Raw genomic sequence first — 19926 nt, 5'->3', positions numbered from 1 at the left:
GCACACGGGACTCCACGAACACTTCCCGGACTGGAAGCGCAAACTCCAGGGCGTAACCGTCCCTGATCACCTCCAAGACCCAGCGATGCGAGGTTATTCTTGCCCATTCCGCGTAAAAGCTTCCGACAGCTTTTATGATGGAATGGGTGCTCATGACTTCATTGGGCAGGTTTACTGCTACCGCCCCGAGGTGTCCAGAGTCCCTCCCAGAGTGGCGGCCACTGCAAAAGGACTGTTGGCGACCCGGTGTCGACTTAGGATCCGCTGGAGCGGAATATCTGCCAGATCGAAAACGGTGAGTGTCCCAAAAACAAGCCTGAGGGGGAAAAACTTTCTTGGTCACTCTTCTGTCCTCTGGCAACCTATGGCCTTTGGACTCCCTGAGGAGCTTGACCAACTGATCCAACTCCTCCCAAAAGAGAAGCTTGCCCTTGAAGGGAAGGTTACAAAGTTGGGATTTTGAGGAGAGGTCCGCTGCCCAATTCCGTAACCAGAGAAGGCAACGAGCTGCCATCACGGACACCATGGACCGAGCTGAGGTCCGAACGAGGTCATATAGCGCATCTGCTCCATACGCAATTCCAGCTTCCAAATGGGCCAGCTGCAACGCTCCGTCGGCGTCCGCCGCATTAGTACTTGCCTCTTGGACCCAGCACAGGCACGCTCGTTGCATAAGACTCACGCAGACTGCCGCTCGAAGGCTCAAAGCGGCCACTTCAAAAGGATCTCCAGCTTTCAGTCCTGCATGACCTGCCACGGGTATCGTGGTCTTCTTTGTGACCGCCGAGACGGCCGCATCCACTTTCGGAATCTTCAGCAGGTCCAGCACTTCTGACGACAGCGGGTAGGGCTTTCCTATCACCCTACCCACCTTTAAGCACGCATCCGGAGTATCCCACTCGTGGGTCACCAGCTTTCGGCCTTTCTTAGGCAGTGGAAAAGCTGTTGATGGTCCCCAAATATCATCCAGAACCGGATTAACCCCTTCATTATCGGAATCCTCTTGAGTAACCTTAAGACCGAGGGCATCCAGTACCTGGGGAATAAGCGGACGAAACTCATCTCGCTTAAACAGGCGGACAACAGTAGGATCATCACCCTCCACCGGAGGGAGATCATCCCCATCAGGATCATCCGTATCCGTGTCCACCGGATCAGGATTCTAGTCCGGATCCGCAACCGGTAGCTGCGCAGATCCGACCCCCAGAATCGGAACCGGCGCCGCCCTTGCCCCAAAACCTGAGTAATGGGGATCCCCGCGACCATCCTCTCCAGACCGAGAGCGGACCACTGGGCGATGCTGGGTGGCTGCAGGACGTCCCTGCTTCAGAGGGGGCTCAGCGGGATCCCCAGCGCACCCGGGTCTCTTTAAGGAAGTCTGTCTCCATGCCAAAAAGGCCTGATGCATCAACAAGATAAACTCTGGGGAAAAATGTCCCGCGTCTACCTCCCCATCTGAAGGGTTCTGCGGGGCCGATTCCCCAGTCCCCAACATCGGATCTACTGCCATGGGGACCAAAGCAAGAGGGGGGGAATCCTCTTCTTGCTCAGTGTCGCGAGTCACCCCCCCCCCCCAACGGACCTTCCAAACCCGAGCAGCTGGGCAGAACGATGCAGCGTTCAAATTCTGCCCGCGCGCCCCACAGGAGTGGTAGACCGCCGATTTTCGCGGTGCCATGCCGGGCCGCATAGCCACGCGGTCAGAGCAGCCGAGGGAAGAAAAAAATAGGCCCGAGACCTAGAGCCGCGCGAGTGCCGCCGGCAGCGCGGGGAAAAAAAAAAAAGAAAGAAAGAAAAAAACAAGGCCTCCGCGAGGAACTGCACTGTTCAACCACCTGGGTGCTGAAAACGCGGCCTGGACCCGGTACACACACTGCCTACCTTCACTATTAACCAGGAGCCCGGGAGAAGAAGGAAACGAAACTGCGAAGGCTCAAACCTGTCCCCACAGCCTGCTGCACAGCAGACTCCCCCGGTGCCGACTCCTTACCTCAGACTGAAGAGACTTTTTTTTTTAAAACTAACTTTAAACAATTTAACTACTGAAGCCTGCATTAACAGGGGTCGAGGAAGCAGCTTCGGGGTTAGGAAGACCAGGAGCCCCCGGCCTGTACACCTCGGGACAGAGCAGGCGAAACACAGCCAGGGGTGTCTAACCCCCCGGATGCCCGGTTTCCACTGAGGGATGGCTCACAAAGGTGCCTAACACCTCAGGAAGCAAATGAGAAGGAAAAATAAAATAAATTTCCTAACTACCCTGAAAAAAACAGACTGCAGGAGATGCACCGTACCACCTGCTGGAGTCAGAGAAATACTGAAGGACTGCAGGTGGCACTCTCGTTATGTAGAAGTGCCCAAAGTTCTATTTGTTCTCTGACTCCACCTGCTGGTAGAGATACACAACCCACTTTTCTGGACTGATCTGGGTATGTTCAGGAAACCAAGATACAAAAGCAAACTGATGTGCAGCTATGTATTCATTCAAACCATACGCAGAGAGAGAAAGAGTGAGGTAGGAAGATGTACGGAGCAAAATCATGCATGTTTAGCAGATTTACTTTATGCACAGTACAAAAAAAAAAGACATTGGCTGAGGTGTCAAACAAACATCAAGATAAAGAATCCGGTTTTAACATTTAGGAAGATGGAGGTGTGAGCCCCAGGCAGGACGCCATTATAAAAACATGAAATTAAAACACTAAACAGCGAGCTCCCCCTCCCCCACTGTGAGTGTCACAAGTACCAGGTACTGAAAAAAAACCATGGCCTGAACCCTGGGCTTCTGGAGCAAGTCACAGTCCATGTCCCACAGACCCAAGTGTGTGCTTGCCAGGATGGATGAGAGAGATGGGGGGGAGGATTGACTAACAGGGAAAAAAAATCAGTGCTATGAAGACTCAAAGCACCACAGCAAACCAGGGAACTAAAGCAGATTCCAAGTGGGTTTGACACTCAGGAGTCACTGAGCAGGCTGCCTTCTGCTGAGTCACTTGGCATTTTCAGCTTGGGAGATTCACGGATGTCAGGTGGACACAGCTCCAGGAATGAGACTCGCTGCCAATCCAAGCCATAAAGCTGCACTGATGTGTTTTTTCAATCAAGCGTGGATGACAGATCAGGAGCATGGCTCTCCAGATCTGAAGATGGGAGAGGTTTCCTTTCTCCTGCCCCAAAAGGTTATGAACCTTGACAATATCTCAGGAACACATAGACTCACAGAGATCAGCCCCATTTATCGCTGGAGGAATCTAGCCCAGACTATTTCATAGTCCTAGAGAGCGGGCAAGCAGATGTGGCAGATGTCCTAAGTGTAAGTCTCTGGGGAAATGTGTTTCCATCAGATTGCCCAGCAATAGAAGAATCTACACATTGCCCCATGCTTCCAAAACTCACCTCTACGCCACCCATCCATTTGGGATGGTCAGGAAACTCGGCACACAGAACGTCTTTGGCTTGGTCAGTCCCCAGAACATGGTAGAAAAGCTTCTGATGCAGGTTTGTGGATGTCTCAGTACCTACAATGGATTACAAATTTGTTTCAACATATAAACTACATTAAATAGGCAGAGTTAGATTTCTAACACAGAGCCCTGAGCAATCTCCTCAGAGACGAAATGAGAAAAGGTACGGCCCCAGCCTCTGTAAATCTGATTTACAACAACTGAGCAAGTTCTACTTTCAAAGAAGTCAAAGACTAGCCCAGTTTTTGGAAAATTTTTCTATTTGCTTAGCTTCAAAAAACAACAGAGAATCCAGGTAAAAGTGGGATGTTCTAAGAGCAGCAAGGCATCCTGGGTATATTGTGATATCATAGGGCCTGAGAGCAGCAGGGGTCTTGGGTATATTTGACATCACAGGGCCCGAGAGCAGCAAGGAGTTCTGGGTATATTGTGACATCACAGGGCCCGAGAGCAGCAAGGAGTTCTGGGTATATTGTGACATCACAGGGCCCGAGAGCAGCAAGGAGTTCTGGGTATATTGTGACATCACAGGGCCCGAGAGCAGCAAGGAGTTCTGGGTATAGTGTGACATCACAGGGCCCGAGAGCAGCAAGGAGTTCTGGGTATAGTGTGACATCACAGGGCCTGAGAGCAGCAAGGAGTTCTGGGTATATTGTGACATCACAGGGCCCGAGAGCAGCAGGATTCCTGGGTATATTGTGACATCACAGGGCCCGAGAGCAGCAGGATTCCTGGGTATATTGTGACATCACAGGGCCCGAGAGCAGCAGGATTCCTGGGTATATTGTGACATCACAAGCCTGAGAGCAGTAGGGAATCCTGGATATATTGTGACATCACAGGGCCCAAGAGCAGCAAGGTGTCCTGGGTATACTGTGACATCAGCAGGGAGTCCTGGGTATATTGTGACATCACAGGGCCTGAGAGCAGCAGGTGCCTGGGCATAATATGAACTTAGAAAACCTAGAGAAGCAGCCTGCGAGGGCTGAAAAGGCACTGCCTGGGCCAGCTAAATAATCCACAGATTTTATTAAAAGAGTCTCCATGCCAGACTATCAAGACAGTGGCCTTTCCAAAAGGTTCACCATAAAATGTGGACTGTCTTAAAGGAGGCTTCCATGGATTTTTAAGAACATTATTTGAAATGAACATTATCATTTACCATAGGAAGTTGTGAATTTGGAAACAGCATTCGTTTTAAAAAGGAGTTCTTTGTAAAAATATTTTAATGTAGTATCATAGTAATGAGAACCCAGCTTCTAAGGATGCTGTAGGGAAGAAATCTCTACAGCGACATCAAAGCAATATCTCTTACGGGAAGTGATAACAATGTTCATTTACAATAGTGATCTTCAAATACACCAGCTGTCCTTCACATGTGCAAAGCCAACTGTGCCGGAAGCAGGCAGGTAGGCGGGCTTTGCAAAGCACTTAGCTAAAACTTGACGTGCCCTGATGGAGCAACTCTTCAGAAAACGTACGCAAAAAGCCGAAAAGGAGCAACTACAAGTTTCCTCTCTCTGCATAAAAACAGGGAAATTCATTGTACAAAGGAACGCACGGTAACTGGGAGAGCATTTCTGGGCTGAGCCAAGGCAAAGCTTTGTACTTAAAAGTGGAGCTTCAAAACAAAGTCCAGTTTCCAGAGCAAGCCAGATCCAAGTCCTTCGGCACACTGATTGGTATCCTTATTGCGGGGAAGATTCAGTGTTGGGGTAGGGATGGGGGAAGAGGTTCAGCTTTTTTCACCTTCCCTCTCCACAAAAGGCAGGGTAGCTAAGGCAGCAGGCAAAAGAGTCTTTTTAAATTAAAAAGTCAAGTTCAGGGTTTTTCACTAGTTTTCAAAGGTAACTGATACTTGAAGTACTAGAGAAAGGGAGGGGCAGGAGGCACATAAATGCCGGTAACAGTTGTTGGCAGGTAAGGATCTCTTGCCCCAGCCCTTCTGCCCATTGTATCACCACACACCCTAAACAATCTGAGCAACTCCCTCCCTACGCCTTACCAACAGGGAGGGGAAAAGAAAATTATTCCTTACCTGCTAATTTTCGTTCCTGTAGTACAAGGATCAGTCCCGGACAGTGGGTTATCTCCCCCTTCCAGCAGATGGAGTCAAATAGAACTTTGAAGGATGCTTCCTTATAAGGTAGTGCACCCTCTACTAATCCTCAGTATGGAGTATATCAAAGCAAAGAGGAAAATCAGGATGGATCAAGAACAACAGAATTAAGTAACAAATAACAGTGTGCAAAAGGCACAAAACAGTGTCAAACAACAAACTTGCAGAATAAACCATTAACCAGCCAAAGGAAAAAAGGCACTAAGAACAATTTGAGCAGAGAGGCAATCCCAAACCCAATAAAACAGTCAGGGAGGGCGTCTGGACTGATCCTTGGTACTACAGGAATGAAAATTAGTAGGTAAGGAATAATTTTCTTTTCCCTGTACGTACCAGGATCAGTCCAGACAGTGGGATGTACCAAAGCTTCCCTACGTAGGGTGGGCCCCGGAAAGCCCTGCTCGAATGACCCTAGAGCAAAAGGAGCCAAAAGTAGGTGACTGTATGTGTAGACGATAATGACGAGCAAAGGTATGTAACGATTTCCAAGTTGCGGCTCGACAAATCTCCTGGAATGAGACCAATTGCATCTCCGCCCAGGAAGCAGTCTGAGTTCAAAGAGAATGAGCCTTGACACCCGCTGGAGGCTGTCGACCCACTCCAATGTAGGCCACCGAGATCGCCTTCTTCAGCCAGCGAGCAATGGTAGTTTGACGCCTTGGCCCCCTTCCTCGGACCATGCCAGAGAACAAAAAGATGGTCCGACAAGCGAAAATCATTAGTAACTTCCAGATAGCGAATGAGGATACGCTTGACATCTAGCTTGAGTAGATCCGCCGATGCGTACACTGAAAAGGACGGAAGCTCTACCGTCTGATTCAAGTGGAACTCGGAAACCATCTTGGGCAGAAATGCAGGCACAGTGCGCAAGGAAACTCCCGAATCCGTAAAACGTAGGTAGGGCTCTCTGCACGAGAGTGCTTGAAGCTCCGAGATTCTGCAGGCAGAACAGATAGCTATCAGGAAAACCATCTTTGAGAGTGATATCCTTGAGGGTCGCGGAACGTATGGGTTCAAAGGGTGGACCGACCAAGATTCGGAGAACGAGATTGAGACTCCACGAAGGATAAAGAGCGTGGACCGGGGGTTTCACGTGCTTCACCCCCCTGAGGAATCGGAAGTTCCCTCTCGTTGATGAAGTAGAGAGCCTAGGGCAAAGACTTGCACTCTCAGCAAGTTGTAGGCTAGACCTTTGTCCAGTCCCTGTTGAAGAAAAGATAGGATCTGAGCCACCGAGGCGGTCCGTGGCGACACAGGTATGGAGTCACACAAGTTCTCAAAAACTTTCCATACCCTGATATAGGAGATGGAGGTAGACGTCTTTCTAGCCTTGATGAGGGTCGAGATAATGGCCTCTGGGTATCCACGCCTTCTCAGCCGGCACCTCTCAAAAGCCAGGCCCAAGCAGAAGCGATTGGCCTGGGCAAAAGATACTGGACCCTGATGCAGCAAGCGTGGAAGGTGACCCAGAAGAAGAGGTCCATCCACTGCGAGGTTGATCAAGTCTGCAAACCATGGACGACGGGGCCATTCCGGCGCCACCAGCATTACCGGACCCTGGTGAGACTCTATTCTCCGGAGCACCTTGCCCACCAGAGGCCAAGGGGGAAACACGTAGAGGAGAACGTGACAGGGCCAGGGGAGGACTAAAGCATCCACTCCCTCTGCGCCATACTCTCTTCTGCGACTGAAGAACCGAGCTGTCTTGGCATTCCGGGAGGTTGCCATTAGATCCAGATGGGGTCCCCCATCTGTGGAACAGGAGATTCACCGCCTCCTCTGAGAGCTCCCACTCTCTGGGATCTAGATGTTGACGACTGAGAAAGTTGGCTTGAACGTTGTCTACGCCTGCGATGTGGGAAGCCACTAGGTGGGAGAGATGAGTCTCCGCCCACGCCATCAACCTGTTTGTCTCCCGAGAGACATGCCGGCTCCTCGTGCCCCCTTGGCGATTGATGTAGGCCACAGCGGTCGCATTTATTTATTTTATTTATTTATTTATAGGTTCTTCTATACCGCGGTACGTATAGCAATACATCACCTCGGTTTACAGTGAAACATTAATTTAGCAACAGGCTTTACATGTAACAGTATAAAATAAACAGTAAAACAATTAATAGCAACAGGCTTTACAGAAAAACATGGGTTTCAAATAATATGCATTGTCAGAATATTCGGACTGCACGATGATGGACGAGAGGTAGGAAGCGTTTCAATGCCAGACGCACTGCTCTGGTCTCCAAGCGATTGACTGGCCCAAGTTGCTTGGGACGGCGTCCACTTCCCTTGCGCAGAACTCATCTGACACACCACTCCCCAGCCAGAGAGACTGACGTCCATCGTGACTATTACCCATTCTGGGATGTCCAAAGGAACACCCTGGAGAAGATGAGACAGGTTGAACCACCACGAGAGACTGTCCTTGGCTCCCTGCAGGAGAGGAAGGATGGCTTGGAAGTCCCGAGACACCGGCTTCCAGCGGGAGAGCAAGGCGCACTGTAAGGGACGCATATGTGCAAACGCCAGGGGACCAGATCGATGGTGGAAGCCATGGATCCCAGGACCTGGAGGTAATCCCACGCCACTGGAAGCGAGAGACCGATGAATCGCTGTATCTGAGCTATGAGTGTATGGGGGGCAGAGACAACTTGCCCAGCGCTGTGTCGAAATGCACCCCCAGGAAGTCCAGAGACTGAGATGGAGAAAGGCTGCTCTTGGCGAAGTTGACCACCCAACCGAGGGAGTGAAGAAGCGTCAACACCTTGTCGACCGCCCGGTGGCACTGGGCTGAGGACTTTGCCTGAATGAGCCAGTCGTCCAGGTATGGGTGCACCAAGACTCCCTCCCTCCGGAGAGCGGCGGCTACTACTATCATCACTTTCGTGAAGGTTCGAGGAGTGGTCGCAAGACCAAAGGGTAGAGCCTGGAACTGGAAATGCTGTCCCAGAATCTTGAATCGCAGAAAACGCTGATGCACTTGGAGGATGGGAATGTGTAGATAAGCTTCCATCAGATCCAGGAAGGCCAAAAATTCTCCGGAGTGTACCGCCGCTATCACGGAGCACAAGGTTTCCATCCGAAAGTGGGGAATCTTGAGGGCCCTGTTGACCATCTTGAGATCCAAGATCGGGTGGAAGGAACCTTTCTAATTGGGGACTACGAAGTATACCAAATAATGTCCCCGGCCTACTTCCAGGGGGGGGACCGGACGAATCGCTCCGAGAGCCAGAAGCATGTCGAGTGTCTGCCGGACTATGAGTTGTTTCTGGACTGGGCCACATGGAGAGACGAGGAACCTGTCTCTTAGCGGTCGAGAAAATTCTAACGCATAGCAGTGTTTTAGAATATCCAGGACCCACAGATCTGACGTGATGTTGACCCACTCCTCGTAGAAAAGGGAGAGATGTCCCCCTATCCTGGGGATCGGGGAGTGGGCTGACATAGCTTCATTGTGAAGACTTGGATGTCCCTTGGGCCAGACCAGAGCAGGGCTGTCTTCGGGCACGAAAGGACTGAGTTCAGGATTGAAATCGAGAGGACGGCTGACGAGGAGCTGCAGTCCTTGCCTGGAGGAAACTATGTTGATTCCTGAATCGGCTTCTAGTGGAATTAAAAGACCTAGAAGAACGGGGGCGATCCTCTGGCAGTTTGTGTACCATATTCTCTCCGAGGGACTTGATAATCTGGTCCAGATCCTCCCCAAATAATAGCTTGCTCTTGAAGGATAGGGATCCCAGCTGTGACTTGGAAGAAGAATCCGCTGACCAGTTGCGAAGCCAGATGAGGTGTCTAGCCGAGACTGCAGAAACCATAGATCTGGCCAATACTCTCAGAATGTCATATAGAGCATCTGCTCCATATGATATGACGGCCTCCAGGTGGTCTGTCTGAAGTGCTTCCTCAGGAGGCAACTCCTGGGAGCTGAGCAGCTGTTGAAGCCAGCAGAGACCTGCACGTTGAGTGAAGGAACTACAAATGGCCGCCCGGAACCCCAGGGCAGACACCTCGAAAACTCTCTTAAGATAAACTTCCAGCTTTCGATCTTTAAGATCTTGCAAGGCTGCACCTCCTGTTACTGGAATGGTAGTTCTTTTCGTCACCGCTGAGACTGCAGAATCTACTTTGGGAACCTTAAGAAGCTCCAGAAAATCATCCAGGAGAGGATATGGCTTATCCATGGCTCTGCCGACCTTGAGGGAGGTCTCCAGAGAATCCCATTCCCTGGATAACAGTTGAAGGAACGTGGGATGGGAAGGAAAGGACCTACACGGCGGACGTAGACCAGCCAGAAGGGGGTCCCCTTTCTTCGCTGGTGGATTAGGCTCAGGTGGGTCCAGAGGGACCTCAATGTCCAATTCCTGTAGGATATGTGGAAAGAGGGGGGTTCAGCTCATCCCTCTGGAAGATCCACAGGACTCTAGGATCATTCCCTTCCAATTGAGCCATAGTTGAAGGTTCATCCGGATGCGGGTCCTGCTGAGGAACAGACACCCCCCCCCCCCCCCCCCCCCGCAGAGGGGCGTACCAAACAGACCCTCGGAGCGCTTAAGGTAGTCGGAGGTACCTATGGTCCCGGGACCGCTGACCCTTGGGCACTCCCCACAGTCTGGGCATTTCCCAAGACCTCAGTGGAATCAGCCATTCTGGGTACCTTAGGAGGAGGAGGTCCCGCCAAAAATTCCTGGTGCTGGCCCATTCTGGCCAGGTAAGCATTGAAGCAGGAGAACAAAATCCGTAGAAAACGGAGGTGGCCCTGATGGAGGAAGAGTGGGAAGATCCCCTGACGGAAGAAAAGGCTCCAGAGGTGGAACGGGTGCCAAAACTGGTGGCTGAGATGAAAAAGGAGCGTCCTGCTCTTCTCCTGTTAGCGCTGGAACAGCCGAGTCTGGAGACAAAATGGCCACCGTTCCCGTGGTCAGCGGGAACCGGGGCTGGCCCCTGAGCGTCGAGGCACACCAGAAGACTAGAACCAGAGCGGCCCAGCGGTTGAGAGGGTCCCTCCCCACCAGGGAGGCAAGCTGTGCAAATACCCTCATGGGAGAGCCTCAACCCTGGCTCTCCACAAGCACAGCACCTGGACGAACGAGGCATGGGGGAACCTCGACGGAGCTGCGAGGGAACCAGCTGTTCTTAACGTGAGAAACAGGCAAGATTTAAAGCTGCGAGAAGCGGGAAAAACCTCCACTTCAGCCTGTTCTTCCTCACGCTCACCAGGTTCGTGGCTGTAAGAAGCGGGTAATAGCCTCCACTTCAGTCCTGCTCTCTCTCTATCCCTCAGCGACCCACGGCACGGAGAGGAATAAAGCCTCTCCGTGCCGGCTGCCCCGAGGAAAATGGCGTCTCAGGGGTTGCGGGTCGGATAGCAGCCACAGGGGGAGAGGTCGGCACCACCGACTTGCACCCCGGAGAGAGGAAGAGAAGAAATAACCTGTCAAAAGGAAATAAAAACAAACTTACCCCGACAACAGAGAAGGGAGGGGTGGGGAGAGCTGCAAATAGTACTGCCTGCAAGCAATAGAATGCTCCCACTAAAACAGGAGCGGAGGCTACAGGAAAGCTCTCCAAATAATTCCCTCAGAAAATTCAAAATTCAAAGATTTTTTTTTTTAATTGATCCATCCAAAAGAAAAGAAAGCTGAGGAAAATAGAGAAAATTCCTAAAATAGATTTCTAGTCATCTCAGTGGGGAACGAAAGCCACCACTGTCATCTGCTGGAGTCAAGAGAATACTGAGGATTAGTAGAGGGTGCACTACCTTATAAGGAAGCATCCTTCAAAGTTCTATTTGACTCCATCTGCTAGAAGGGGGAGAGATAACCCACTGCCTGGACTGATCCTGGTACGTACAGGAAATTCCCTCTTTTAGTTCTCTAAGGTTTTACACTGTGAATCTTATTTATGATGTAGCTGAGGTAATCTGAAATTAGATTTATATTCCTGCAGAATTAAAATGTGAAACAATGGAGAGAGAGAGACACTCTCCCTCATAAAAAGCCAGGCACTAGCTCACCATCACTCTTTCCGTCCTGCTTGGGGTAGGAGTTATAGAACATTCCTTTCCCGTCGTGGGTCCAGGCCATGCAGCTGAACTTCACCCTTTCCAGCACATCCGGAAGCTGAGTCCCCTTCTCCACCTTCATGAACTGGATCGTCACCCAGTCTGAGCCACTAGTGCTCAAACCGTAAGCAAAATATTCTCCATCTTCGCTGAAGGCATAGCCTAGAAACAATGCCAGAGACAACATGAGCTCCCCAAGCACAGGACTGTCACCGGGCTAAACGGCATCCCCTCCTGTCAACGCATAGGAGTGGCCACAGCCACCGTCCTGTCACTCCCCCAGCCTGGTGCCCATCTCGCCTGTTCCCCTTCCGACAGCCCTGCCCAATCAGCTTTCCTTTCATTCAGCACCAGCTCCCTAGGCTACCTACAAAGAGTTGTGGACGTCCCTCGCAACCTTGGTGGCCCTCTCGGCTGCCTGCTGAACAAAAGCTGCAGCAAAATTATAATCGCTGTTGCATTTCTGTCACTGAATCTCATACGCTTGGAGGTCAATGAAAACTCGTAATCAAATTATCAGAATTTAGGAAGTGTGGCAGGCTTTTCACCCCCTCTCTTGTTTATGATGTCAATGCACCTTTCATTCTAGCAATTCTTTTCCAACCAGCATGAATGGAAGCAAAGGGAAAATTGGTTCTTACCAAATTTTCGTTCCTCTAATACCAAAGATCAGTCCAGACAAGTGGGTTTTGCATCCCTACCAGCAGATGGAGGCAGAGAACAAAACTTTGAGGCACTGCTACATAACCGACAGCACCACCTGCAGTCCCTCAGTATTGACCTGTACCCAAGCCAAAGATAAACATAAATCCCCCTCTAGGGCGAACAGATAAAGCAGGGCTGGAACCCCCTGCACTGGAGCCTCTGTCCCCTCCAGACACCAAAAAACATATGTACAAACTACAATCAATTCTTTGAAAAAATTTACATCAATTATCAGGAAACAGTCTTTCAGCAGCAACGGGGAGGGTCTCTGGAACAATCTGTGGTATTATAGGAACGAAAATTCCTTTCCTGTTCATACTCAGATCAGTCCAGACAAATGGGATGTACCCAAGCACCCCTAAACTGGGTGGGAACCCAAAAGACCCTCACCAAAGGACGCATCCTCCTGTGCCCTCATGTCCAAATACTAATGTCTGATGAAAGTGTGAAGCGAAGACCACACTGCCGCTCTCAAATATCCTGAGGAGATAGCAACTGATACTCTGCCAAAGAGGCAGCCTGCGCTCTTGTAGAATGCGCTTTCAGCCCCACTGGAATCTTGCAACCCTTACACAATATACGCAAAGCAACTGGCCTCCTTCCGCCACTATGAAATTGTGGCCTTTGAAGCGTTATCACCCTTCTTCGCGCCCCCAAACACAAAAAGGTGATCAGATTGCTGAAAAGAATTAGTGACCTCCAGATAACACAACAGAATCCGATACACATCAAAAAGATTCAGTTCTCTTTCCTGAGGTGAATCCTTAGACCAAATAGGCCAGAAGATCCACCGTCTGATTAACATGAAAAGAGGACACCACGTTCGTCAAGCAAGAGGGGACCACCTACAATGTGACCCCGTCCTTAGAAATATGCAAAAAAGGATCTCTGCATGACAGAGCCTACAACTCCAAAATTCGCCTGGCAAAACATATGGCCACCAGAAACACCAACTTCAACGTCAGGTCCTTCAGCATCACCTGTCTCAAAGGCTCAAAAGGTGCACCACAGAGCACTCACAGAACTAGATTGAGGTTCTAATCCGGGCTCAACTTTCGAACTGGTGGCCGCAAATGCTTGACCCTCTTCAGGAAACAAAACAGATCAGGCAGACCTCCCCCACAACTTGCCCGTAAGGCAACCCAAGGCAGATACTTCAACGCGGAGGGAATTATAGGCCAAACCCTTAGGCAATCCCTCCTGCAAAAAGGCTAAAATCTGAGGAATGTCCACAGCTAGGGGTTCCAAACACCTCTGAAGGCACCACGACTCAAAGACCTTCCAGACCCTGACTTACACTAGAGACATAGTGGACCCCTGAGACTGGAGGAGGGTAGAAATAACCGGTTCCGAATAGCCTTTCAGCTGCAACTGCCGCCTCTCAAAAGCCAAGCCACAAAACAGAAGTGATCCTCCTGATTGGAACTTTTTGAGCCCCTGACATAGCAAGAATGGAAGATGGGCCAACCTGAGAGGTCCCTCTACCGCGAGCTGTACAAGATCCGCGAACCACAGGCGCTGCAGCCATGCTGATGCCACCACCACCACCAACCTCGGATGCGACACTATGCACCGCACAACTCGTCCAACTAGTGGCCACGGGAGAAACACGTACAGAAGTGTCCCTGTCAGCCAAGGGCACACCAGAGCATCCAGCCCCACCGCACCGACCTCTCTTCTGCAACTGAAAAACCTCACCGACTTTGCGTTGGCCCACGTCACCATGAGATCCAACTGGGGAAGCCCCCACCTGGCACAGATGCGATCCCAAGCCTCCGGGGACAACTCCCACTCCCCCGGATCCAATTGCTGCCTGCTGAGGAAATCTGCCTGCACATTGTCCGCACCCGCAACATGGCCGGTCACTATTCCCTCAAGATGGAGCTCCACCTAGACAAACAACTACCAAGCTTCCAGAGCCACTGCTTGACTCTTTGTCCCTTCTTGCCTGTTAATGTATGCCACTGTCATTGCATTGTCCGAGAAGACCCGAACCATCCTGCCTGTGACCCAGGGAATGAAGGCCTCTAGTGCTGGTGAACCACCCCTGTTTCCAGACAATTGAATGGCCAGGTGCTCTCCTCTGCTGACCAAAGTGCTTGGGTAGTCCTACCCAGGCACACCGCTCCCCAACCCTTGAGGCTGGCATCCATGGTCACCTCCACCCAGTCTGGTGTTTCCAGATTCATTCCCATTTTCAGACTGTGACGCAACAGCCACCATGAAAGACTGGACCTGGATTCTTGTTGAAGAGGCAAAGACAGATGATACTCTTCCGACACAGGATTTCACCTGGACAAATTGCGTTCTGCAGCGGTCTTTTGTGCGTAAAGGCCCATGGAACCAAATTCAATGTGGAAGCCATGGACACCAGGACGTGCAAATAATCCCAGGCCGATGGCACCGACAGCCGTAACAGATGCGTCACCTGCGCCTATAACTTTGCCAGCCTGGGGTCAAACACCCTGCCCTTTTGGGTGTCGAAAAGCACCCCCAAATACTCCAACGACTGGGTCAGAAATGTGAAGAGTCACCTAGTCATCACCCAACCCAACGACCGCAAGGTGACCATGACTTGCTGAAGCGACCGCACACAGTCATCTTCTGTCTTCGCACAAACGAGCCAATCGTCCAGGTACAGATGTACCAAAATTCCTTCTCGTCGAAGGGCTGCTGACTCCACTACCATCACCTTCGTGAAGGTCCGTGGCACCATGGCCAAGCCGAAGGAAAGAGCTTGAAAATGGAAGTGCTGTCCCAACACAATGAACCGAAGAAACTTCTGATGGTCCTTTCAAATGAGAATATGGAGGTACGCTTCCATCAGATCTAACGATGCCAAGAACTCTACTCTGTGGACTGCTGCAATCACAGTTCGCAACATCTCCATTCAAAAATGCGGAACCCTCAAGGCCCTGTTCACATTCCACAAGTCAAGGATAGGCCTAAAATTTCCTTCCTTCTTGGGACCTCAAAATAAACGGAATACTTTCCCCATCCCTGCTCCTCCCGTGGGATGGGGACTATTGCGTTTAACCTTAACAGCCTCTGCAGAGTTCCCCACACTACCTCCCACTTGCTTCAAAAAGCAACGCGAGACTCTTGAAAGGCTTCCCTGACAGGGTGCAAAAATTCTATAGCGCAACCTTCTCGCACCACCTCCAGAACCCAATGATCCGATGTAATCTTTGGCCCACTCCTTGGAGAAGTTGGAAAATCTGCCCCCTATCGCTTCTACGGAGGAATGGGCGATGCTGGCTTCATTGAGATGACTTTCCATCATTGGTCCCTTGACCGGCAATATCCCTGGAAGATCTGCGGGGGCCTCGAAAGGACTGATGTCCAACAGACTGCTTTGCTCCCACACAAGAGGAGAAGTTGTCTGCCTGGAACCTACACGACTCCCAAAAACGGGACCACAATGGAAAAACCTTTCAGGTGGCCTTCTTATCCTCTGGCAACCTGTTCCCTTTGGACTCTCCCAAAGTCTTCATCAGTTGATCCAAATCCTCCCCAAAGAGGAGTTTTCCTTTGAATGGAAGATTACACAACTGCGCTTTGGACCACATATTAGCCGACAAATTTCGCAACTACAAAAGCCTGCAAGCCGCTACTGCAAAGACCATGGCCCTGGCTGAAGTGTGCACGAAGTCATAAAGCGCATCTGTGACATAAGCCACTCCAGCCTCCAAGCGCACTGACTGTAGAGAACTAGCATCTCCTGAGGAAGTTTGCTCCTGAGCCTTCTGCACCCAGCACAAACAAGCCCTCTGCATCATACTGCCACAAATCACGGCTCAGAGACTCAAAGCGGAAACTTCAAACATCCGCTTCAACTGAATCTCCAACTTGTGGTCCTGAACATCCTTCAGAACGGCTGCCCCCACTACCGGGATGGTTGTAGTCTTAGTCACCGCTGAAACCACCGCATCCACCTTCGGCACCTGCAGGAGAGGTCTCCTCCATCAGAGGGAAAAACTTAGCCATGGCCCTGCCAACCTTTAGACCCGTTTCCGGAAAATTCCACTCCCAGTTCACCAACTTGTGAATCTTCTTAGGCAAAGGAAATTCACTAGGAGGGCCCCACTCCATCCAGAACAGGATTCATGCCCTGATTATCTGACTCCTGGGTCACTTTAGCCCCCAATTCCTGCAGCACCTGAGGAATAAGGGGACGCAATTCCCCCTTCTTAAAAAAGTGGACCACCCTAGGGTCATGTCCTCCTGACATCGGAAACTCGTCCTGATCCAGATCATCCTTATTTGCTTCCTGGTCCACATTCAGAGCTGCGACAGCGTCCACATCCGGATCTGCCCCATGCAAGTCTAGAGGGTCCTCCTGCATATCAACCGAATCACCCAGATCCATGAGAACAGCCTCCGAACCTCTGCGACCCTGACACAGGCATCGCAGCAGATCCCTGGACTTCCCAGAAGGCACCACTTTAGAAGCCTGACGGGAAGGCCTCTTCTTCGGACGCTTAGCTCCCAATCCTTGCCAGGAAGGCCTTATAGAGGAGTAAAACAAACTCCGGCAAGAAATCTTCATGATCCATAGTCCCCTGCTCCAGAAGACGTCCCTCCTGTACCATAGACCACAGGTTTGCACTTCTGCCACCTGCTGGAGACAGAGAAAATACTGAGGTCCTGCAGGTGGCACTCTTGGTTATGTAGCAATGTCTCAAAGTTGTGTTCTCTGCCTCCATTTGCTGGTAGGGATGTCTGGACTGATCTGGTTATGAACAGGAATGTTAACTAGCCCAGAGGAATTGCACGTACATGCCATTACAAATGAATGCTCACTGTCTTTAGCCACTAGAAAATTAAGATCAGAACGTGAGTTCTGGATGAGATGGAATTTGTCAACAGTCCTGTCTACAGTGGAATACCTCATTTCACCCTGAGGAAAGCCCTGGGATTTCTGCTTCATTTATTCAGTAACTGTGTTACGTCTCCTGCACAAATTAGTTCTACAATGCTGGTAAGCTGTGGAGAGGACAAGTCAAAAGTGCGGGGAGCTTGATGGGTGGATAGAGGAGTTGCACTTAATTATGGTCAAACCACAGCAAAAGTCTAAGAGGCAAAAGACTCCCGAGGGTGCAGTCAAATACAATACAGCACTGGCTTTTCCTCAAAAAGAAACACAGAACTTTCAAATTAAAAGTATTTACAAGGTTACAGAGCTGATTTAGGGCATCTAAGCCAAGTTCTTATGACTGCCTAACAGATTTCTCCCAAAATAACAAACCACAGGGAATACAAACACAGACTGCATGCATTTCCTCCAAGAAGTGGTTTTGCTTCATGGTGCCTTGCACCCGGCTGCCCTCCCTCCCCCACTGAACTGAACACTCAAATGCTCTTAACACCGAGTACAGAGATCCCCTTAAGGGGTTTCCCTGCTGCCATCCAGCATTATCCAGAATTATTTCTAGCAATCCCAAGACCACCGACCTCGCAGGGCCACAGTGCCGTCCTCAGAAAGCTTATTTGGATCCAGAAATACTCTGGGTTCGCCGCTCAAGGAATCCTGTACATACAGCACTCGCTGGTTCTGCAGCCCGGAATTGTAGAAATGGAAATACCTGGGGAGCCAGAACAGCTCTAGTTTAGTGAAAAAAGGAAAAAGAAAAAAATGTGTTCTTAAAGGGAGGAGCAGAATGGGGAGAGGCCCCCTGGTGACAAGAGTCACTTACTTTGGTGACATGATCCAAATGCGCTAACCTTAGGATGACTCTTTCAAGTGTTGCGATAACGCCCTGCACCTGACTGAGGTCACAGCTCCTGAAAGAGTCCTCCAAAGCACCACGCTCCATCGTAGTAACATGGTACAACAGCAGCCCATCTGCCCCTGCCAACGGTATCACAAATACTTCGGATCTTATTAAACGTTAGTTTCCTGCCAGCATGAAAGCGCAGCTCGTTTTTCTGCATTCAGATTTCACTATAACAAACGCACATGAGCTGAAAACATAACAGCAGTCATCTTCAAACTACTTCCCTTGATGCAAAGCCCATGGCTCATTTTTCCCCGAAGGGCTTTGTGCCACTTCGCCAAGGGAAAGCACACACAATCTTCTGAAAACTGTCCTGGGGGGAAAAGGCACCTGCAGATGTTTGCATCTGCTTTTTGGTACGGGGGACTTTTTACCACAGAAGGTAATGCACGGAGACTCTGAAATGCAATCTACGTGCATCGTTTTCCACCCCCAGCCCCTCAGGAATGCCCTCTCCATGCGGGTAAAGCATGCCTGCTGCCAAACAACGTGTGTGCTTTGAGCTTGGTAAAAGGCTGGGTAATTTTTCAGACGGCCCCTGTTACCCGGTCAACTGACTTTTGAAAGACGGGTAAGAAATAAAAATGATTGACCACCGCATGGTGGGATGCAGTTCCTGCTTTACTTAGGAGCTGCGATCACCACAGGGTATGAAAGTGCAGCTCAGCTGCTTTGAAATCTGCATGGCACGCAGTACCTTGTCCCTTTCTTAAAATGGCAGCTGTACTTGGGGTAGTCATATAACTCAGTCATTCGCTCTTTAAATAATCCTCGGACAGGACACTGCTCCAGAAAGGGCACCGTAACTTTGTTCTGTGCTTCCACGAATGCCTGAAGTGATAAAATTAGAAGAAAAAAAAAAATAAGAGATGCCATGTGAGTTACAGGACACACACATCATTAGGAGCGATGCTTATCCGCAGTTTGCCTGTGTATTTAAAAGTCAGCAAGTTTTCGTTCTTATCACATTTCTACAATGAGTACTTATAAACAGGCTTTTATTGGGAGTTAATGCCCTGGCAGAGAAACTCAAACTCACGGGCCGATTCAGTAAAAACGCGGGAGAGCGGACAAACGCCCGCTCTCCCGGCGCGCGCACCGGCCACTCGCCGGTGCACGCGATGCAGTATTTAAATGAGGTGGTGCGGTAGAAACGGGTAAAAGGAGGCGCTAGGGACACTAGCGCGTCCCTAGCGCCTCCTTTTGACCCAGAGCGGCAGCTGTCAGCGGGTTTGACAGCCAACGCTCAATTTTGCCGGCGTCAGTTCTTGAGCCCGCTGACAGCCACAGGCTCGGAAACCGGCAAAATTGAGCTTCCGGTTTTCGGCCCAACAGCCGCCGGCCCAATTTAAATTTTTTTTTCTTAGTTTTTACTGCTTTTCTGTGCACTTTCCCGGTGCTGCTTGGCTGCACATTTTACTTACTGTATCCCGCGCGCATACCTAATAGGGCCATCAACATGCATTTGCATTTTGAGGGTTTAATTAGGTGTCGCGGGTTGGACGCTCATTTTCCGCCCCTTACTGAATAAGGGGTAAGGGAAAACGCGCGTCCAAGAGCAGGTATTGTACCAAGAGCAGGTACTGTATCGGCCTGTCACTAAGGTTTTAGTGAACAAGAAATGCCTATCCTTTCATATCCCTTTATCCATACAAATACAAATTCATAGAAAACCCTCTTCCATGGTTTATTGGGCGAGACAGGGAGATGTACCACCACGATAGTACGACTTTAATACCATGCCCAGCTGTAATATCATGGAAAGGAACGTTCTCCTGACAATAAAGCTGGAGATTGGATAGCCTG

The 19926-nt window shown here is 50.3% G+C and overlaps 1 protein-coding gene across 1 annotated transcript in view; it reads right to left on the bottom strand.

Annotated features, from left to right (window-relative positions):
* Positions 1-19926, bottom strand: part of PREP (prolyl endopeptidase) — a 488637-nt gene that overhangs the window by 455183 nt on the left and 13528 nt on the right. The window contains exons 3-6 of the mRNA XM_029595338.1: positions 18818-18951; positions 17798-17928; positions 11591-11800; positions 3394-3515 (exon numbers count right to left, since the gene is read on the bottom strand). Coding sequence (XP_029451198.1) covers positions 3394-3515; positions 11591-11800; positions 17798-17928; positions 18818-18951 — 597 coding nt within the window. The remainder of the gene's footprint in view (positions 1-3393; positions 3516-11590; positions 11801-17797; positions 17929-18817; positions 18952-19926) is intronic.

The sequence above is a fragment of the Rhinatrema bivittatum genome, chromosome 3 (genome assembly GCF_901001135.1).
Source record: "Rhinatrema bivittatum chromosome 3, aRhiBiv1.1, whole genome shotgun sequence".
NCBI classification, from domain to species: Eukaryota; Metazoa; Chordata; class Amphibia; order Gymnophiona; family Rhinatrematidae; genus Rhinatrema; species Rhinatrema bivittatum.
This window is presented reverse-complemented; position numbering and strand designations above follow the sequence as displayed.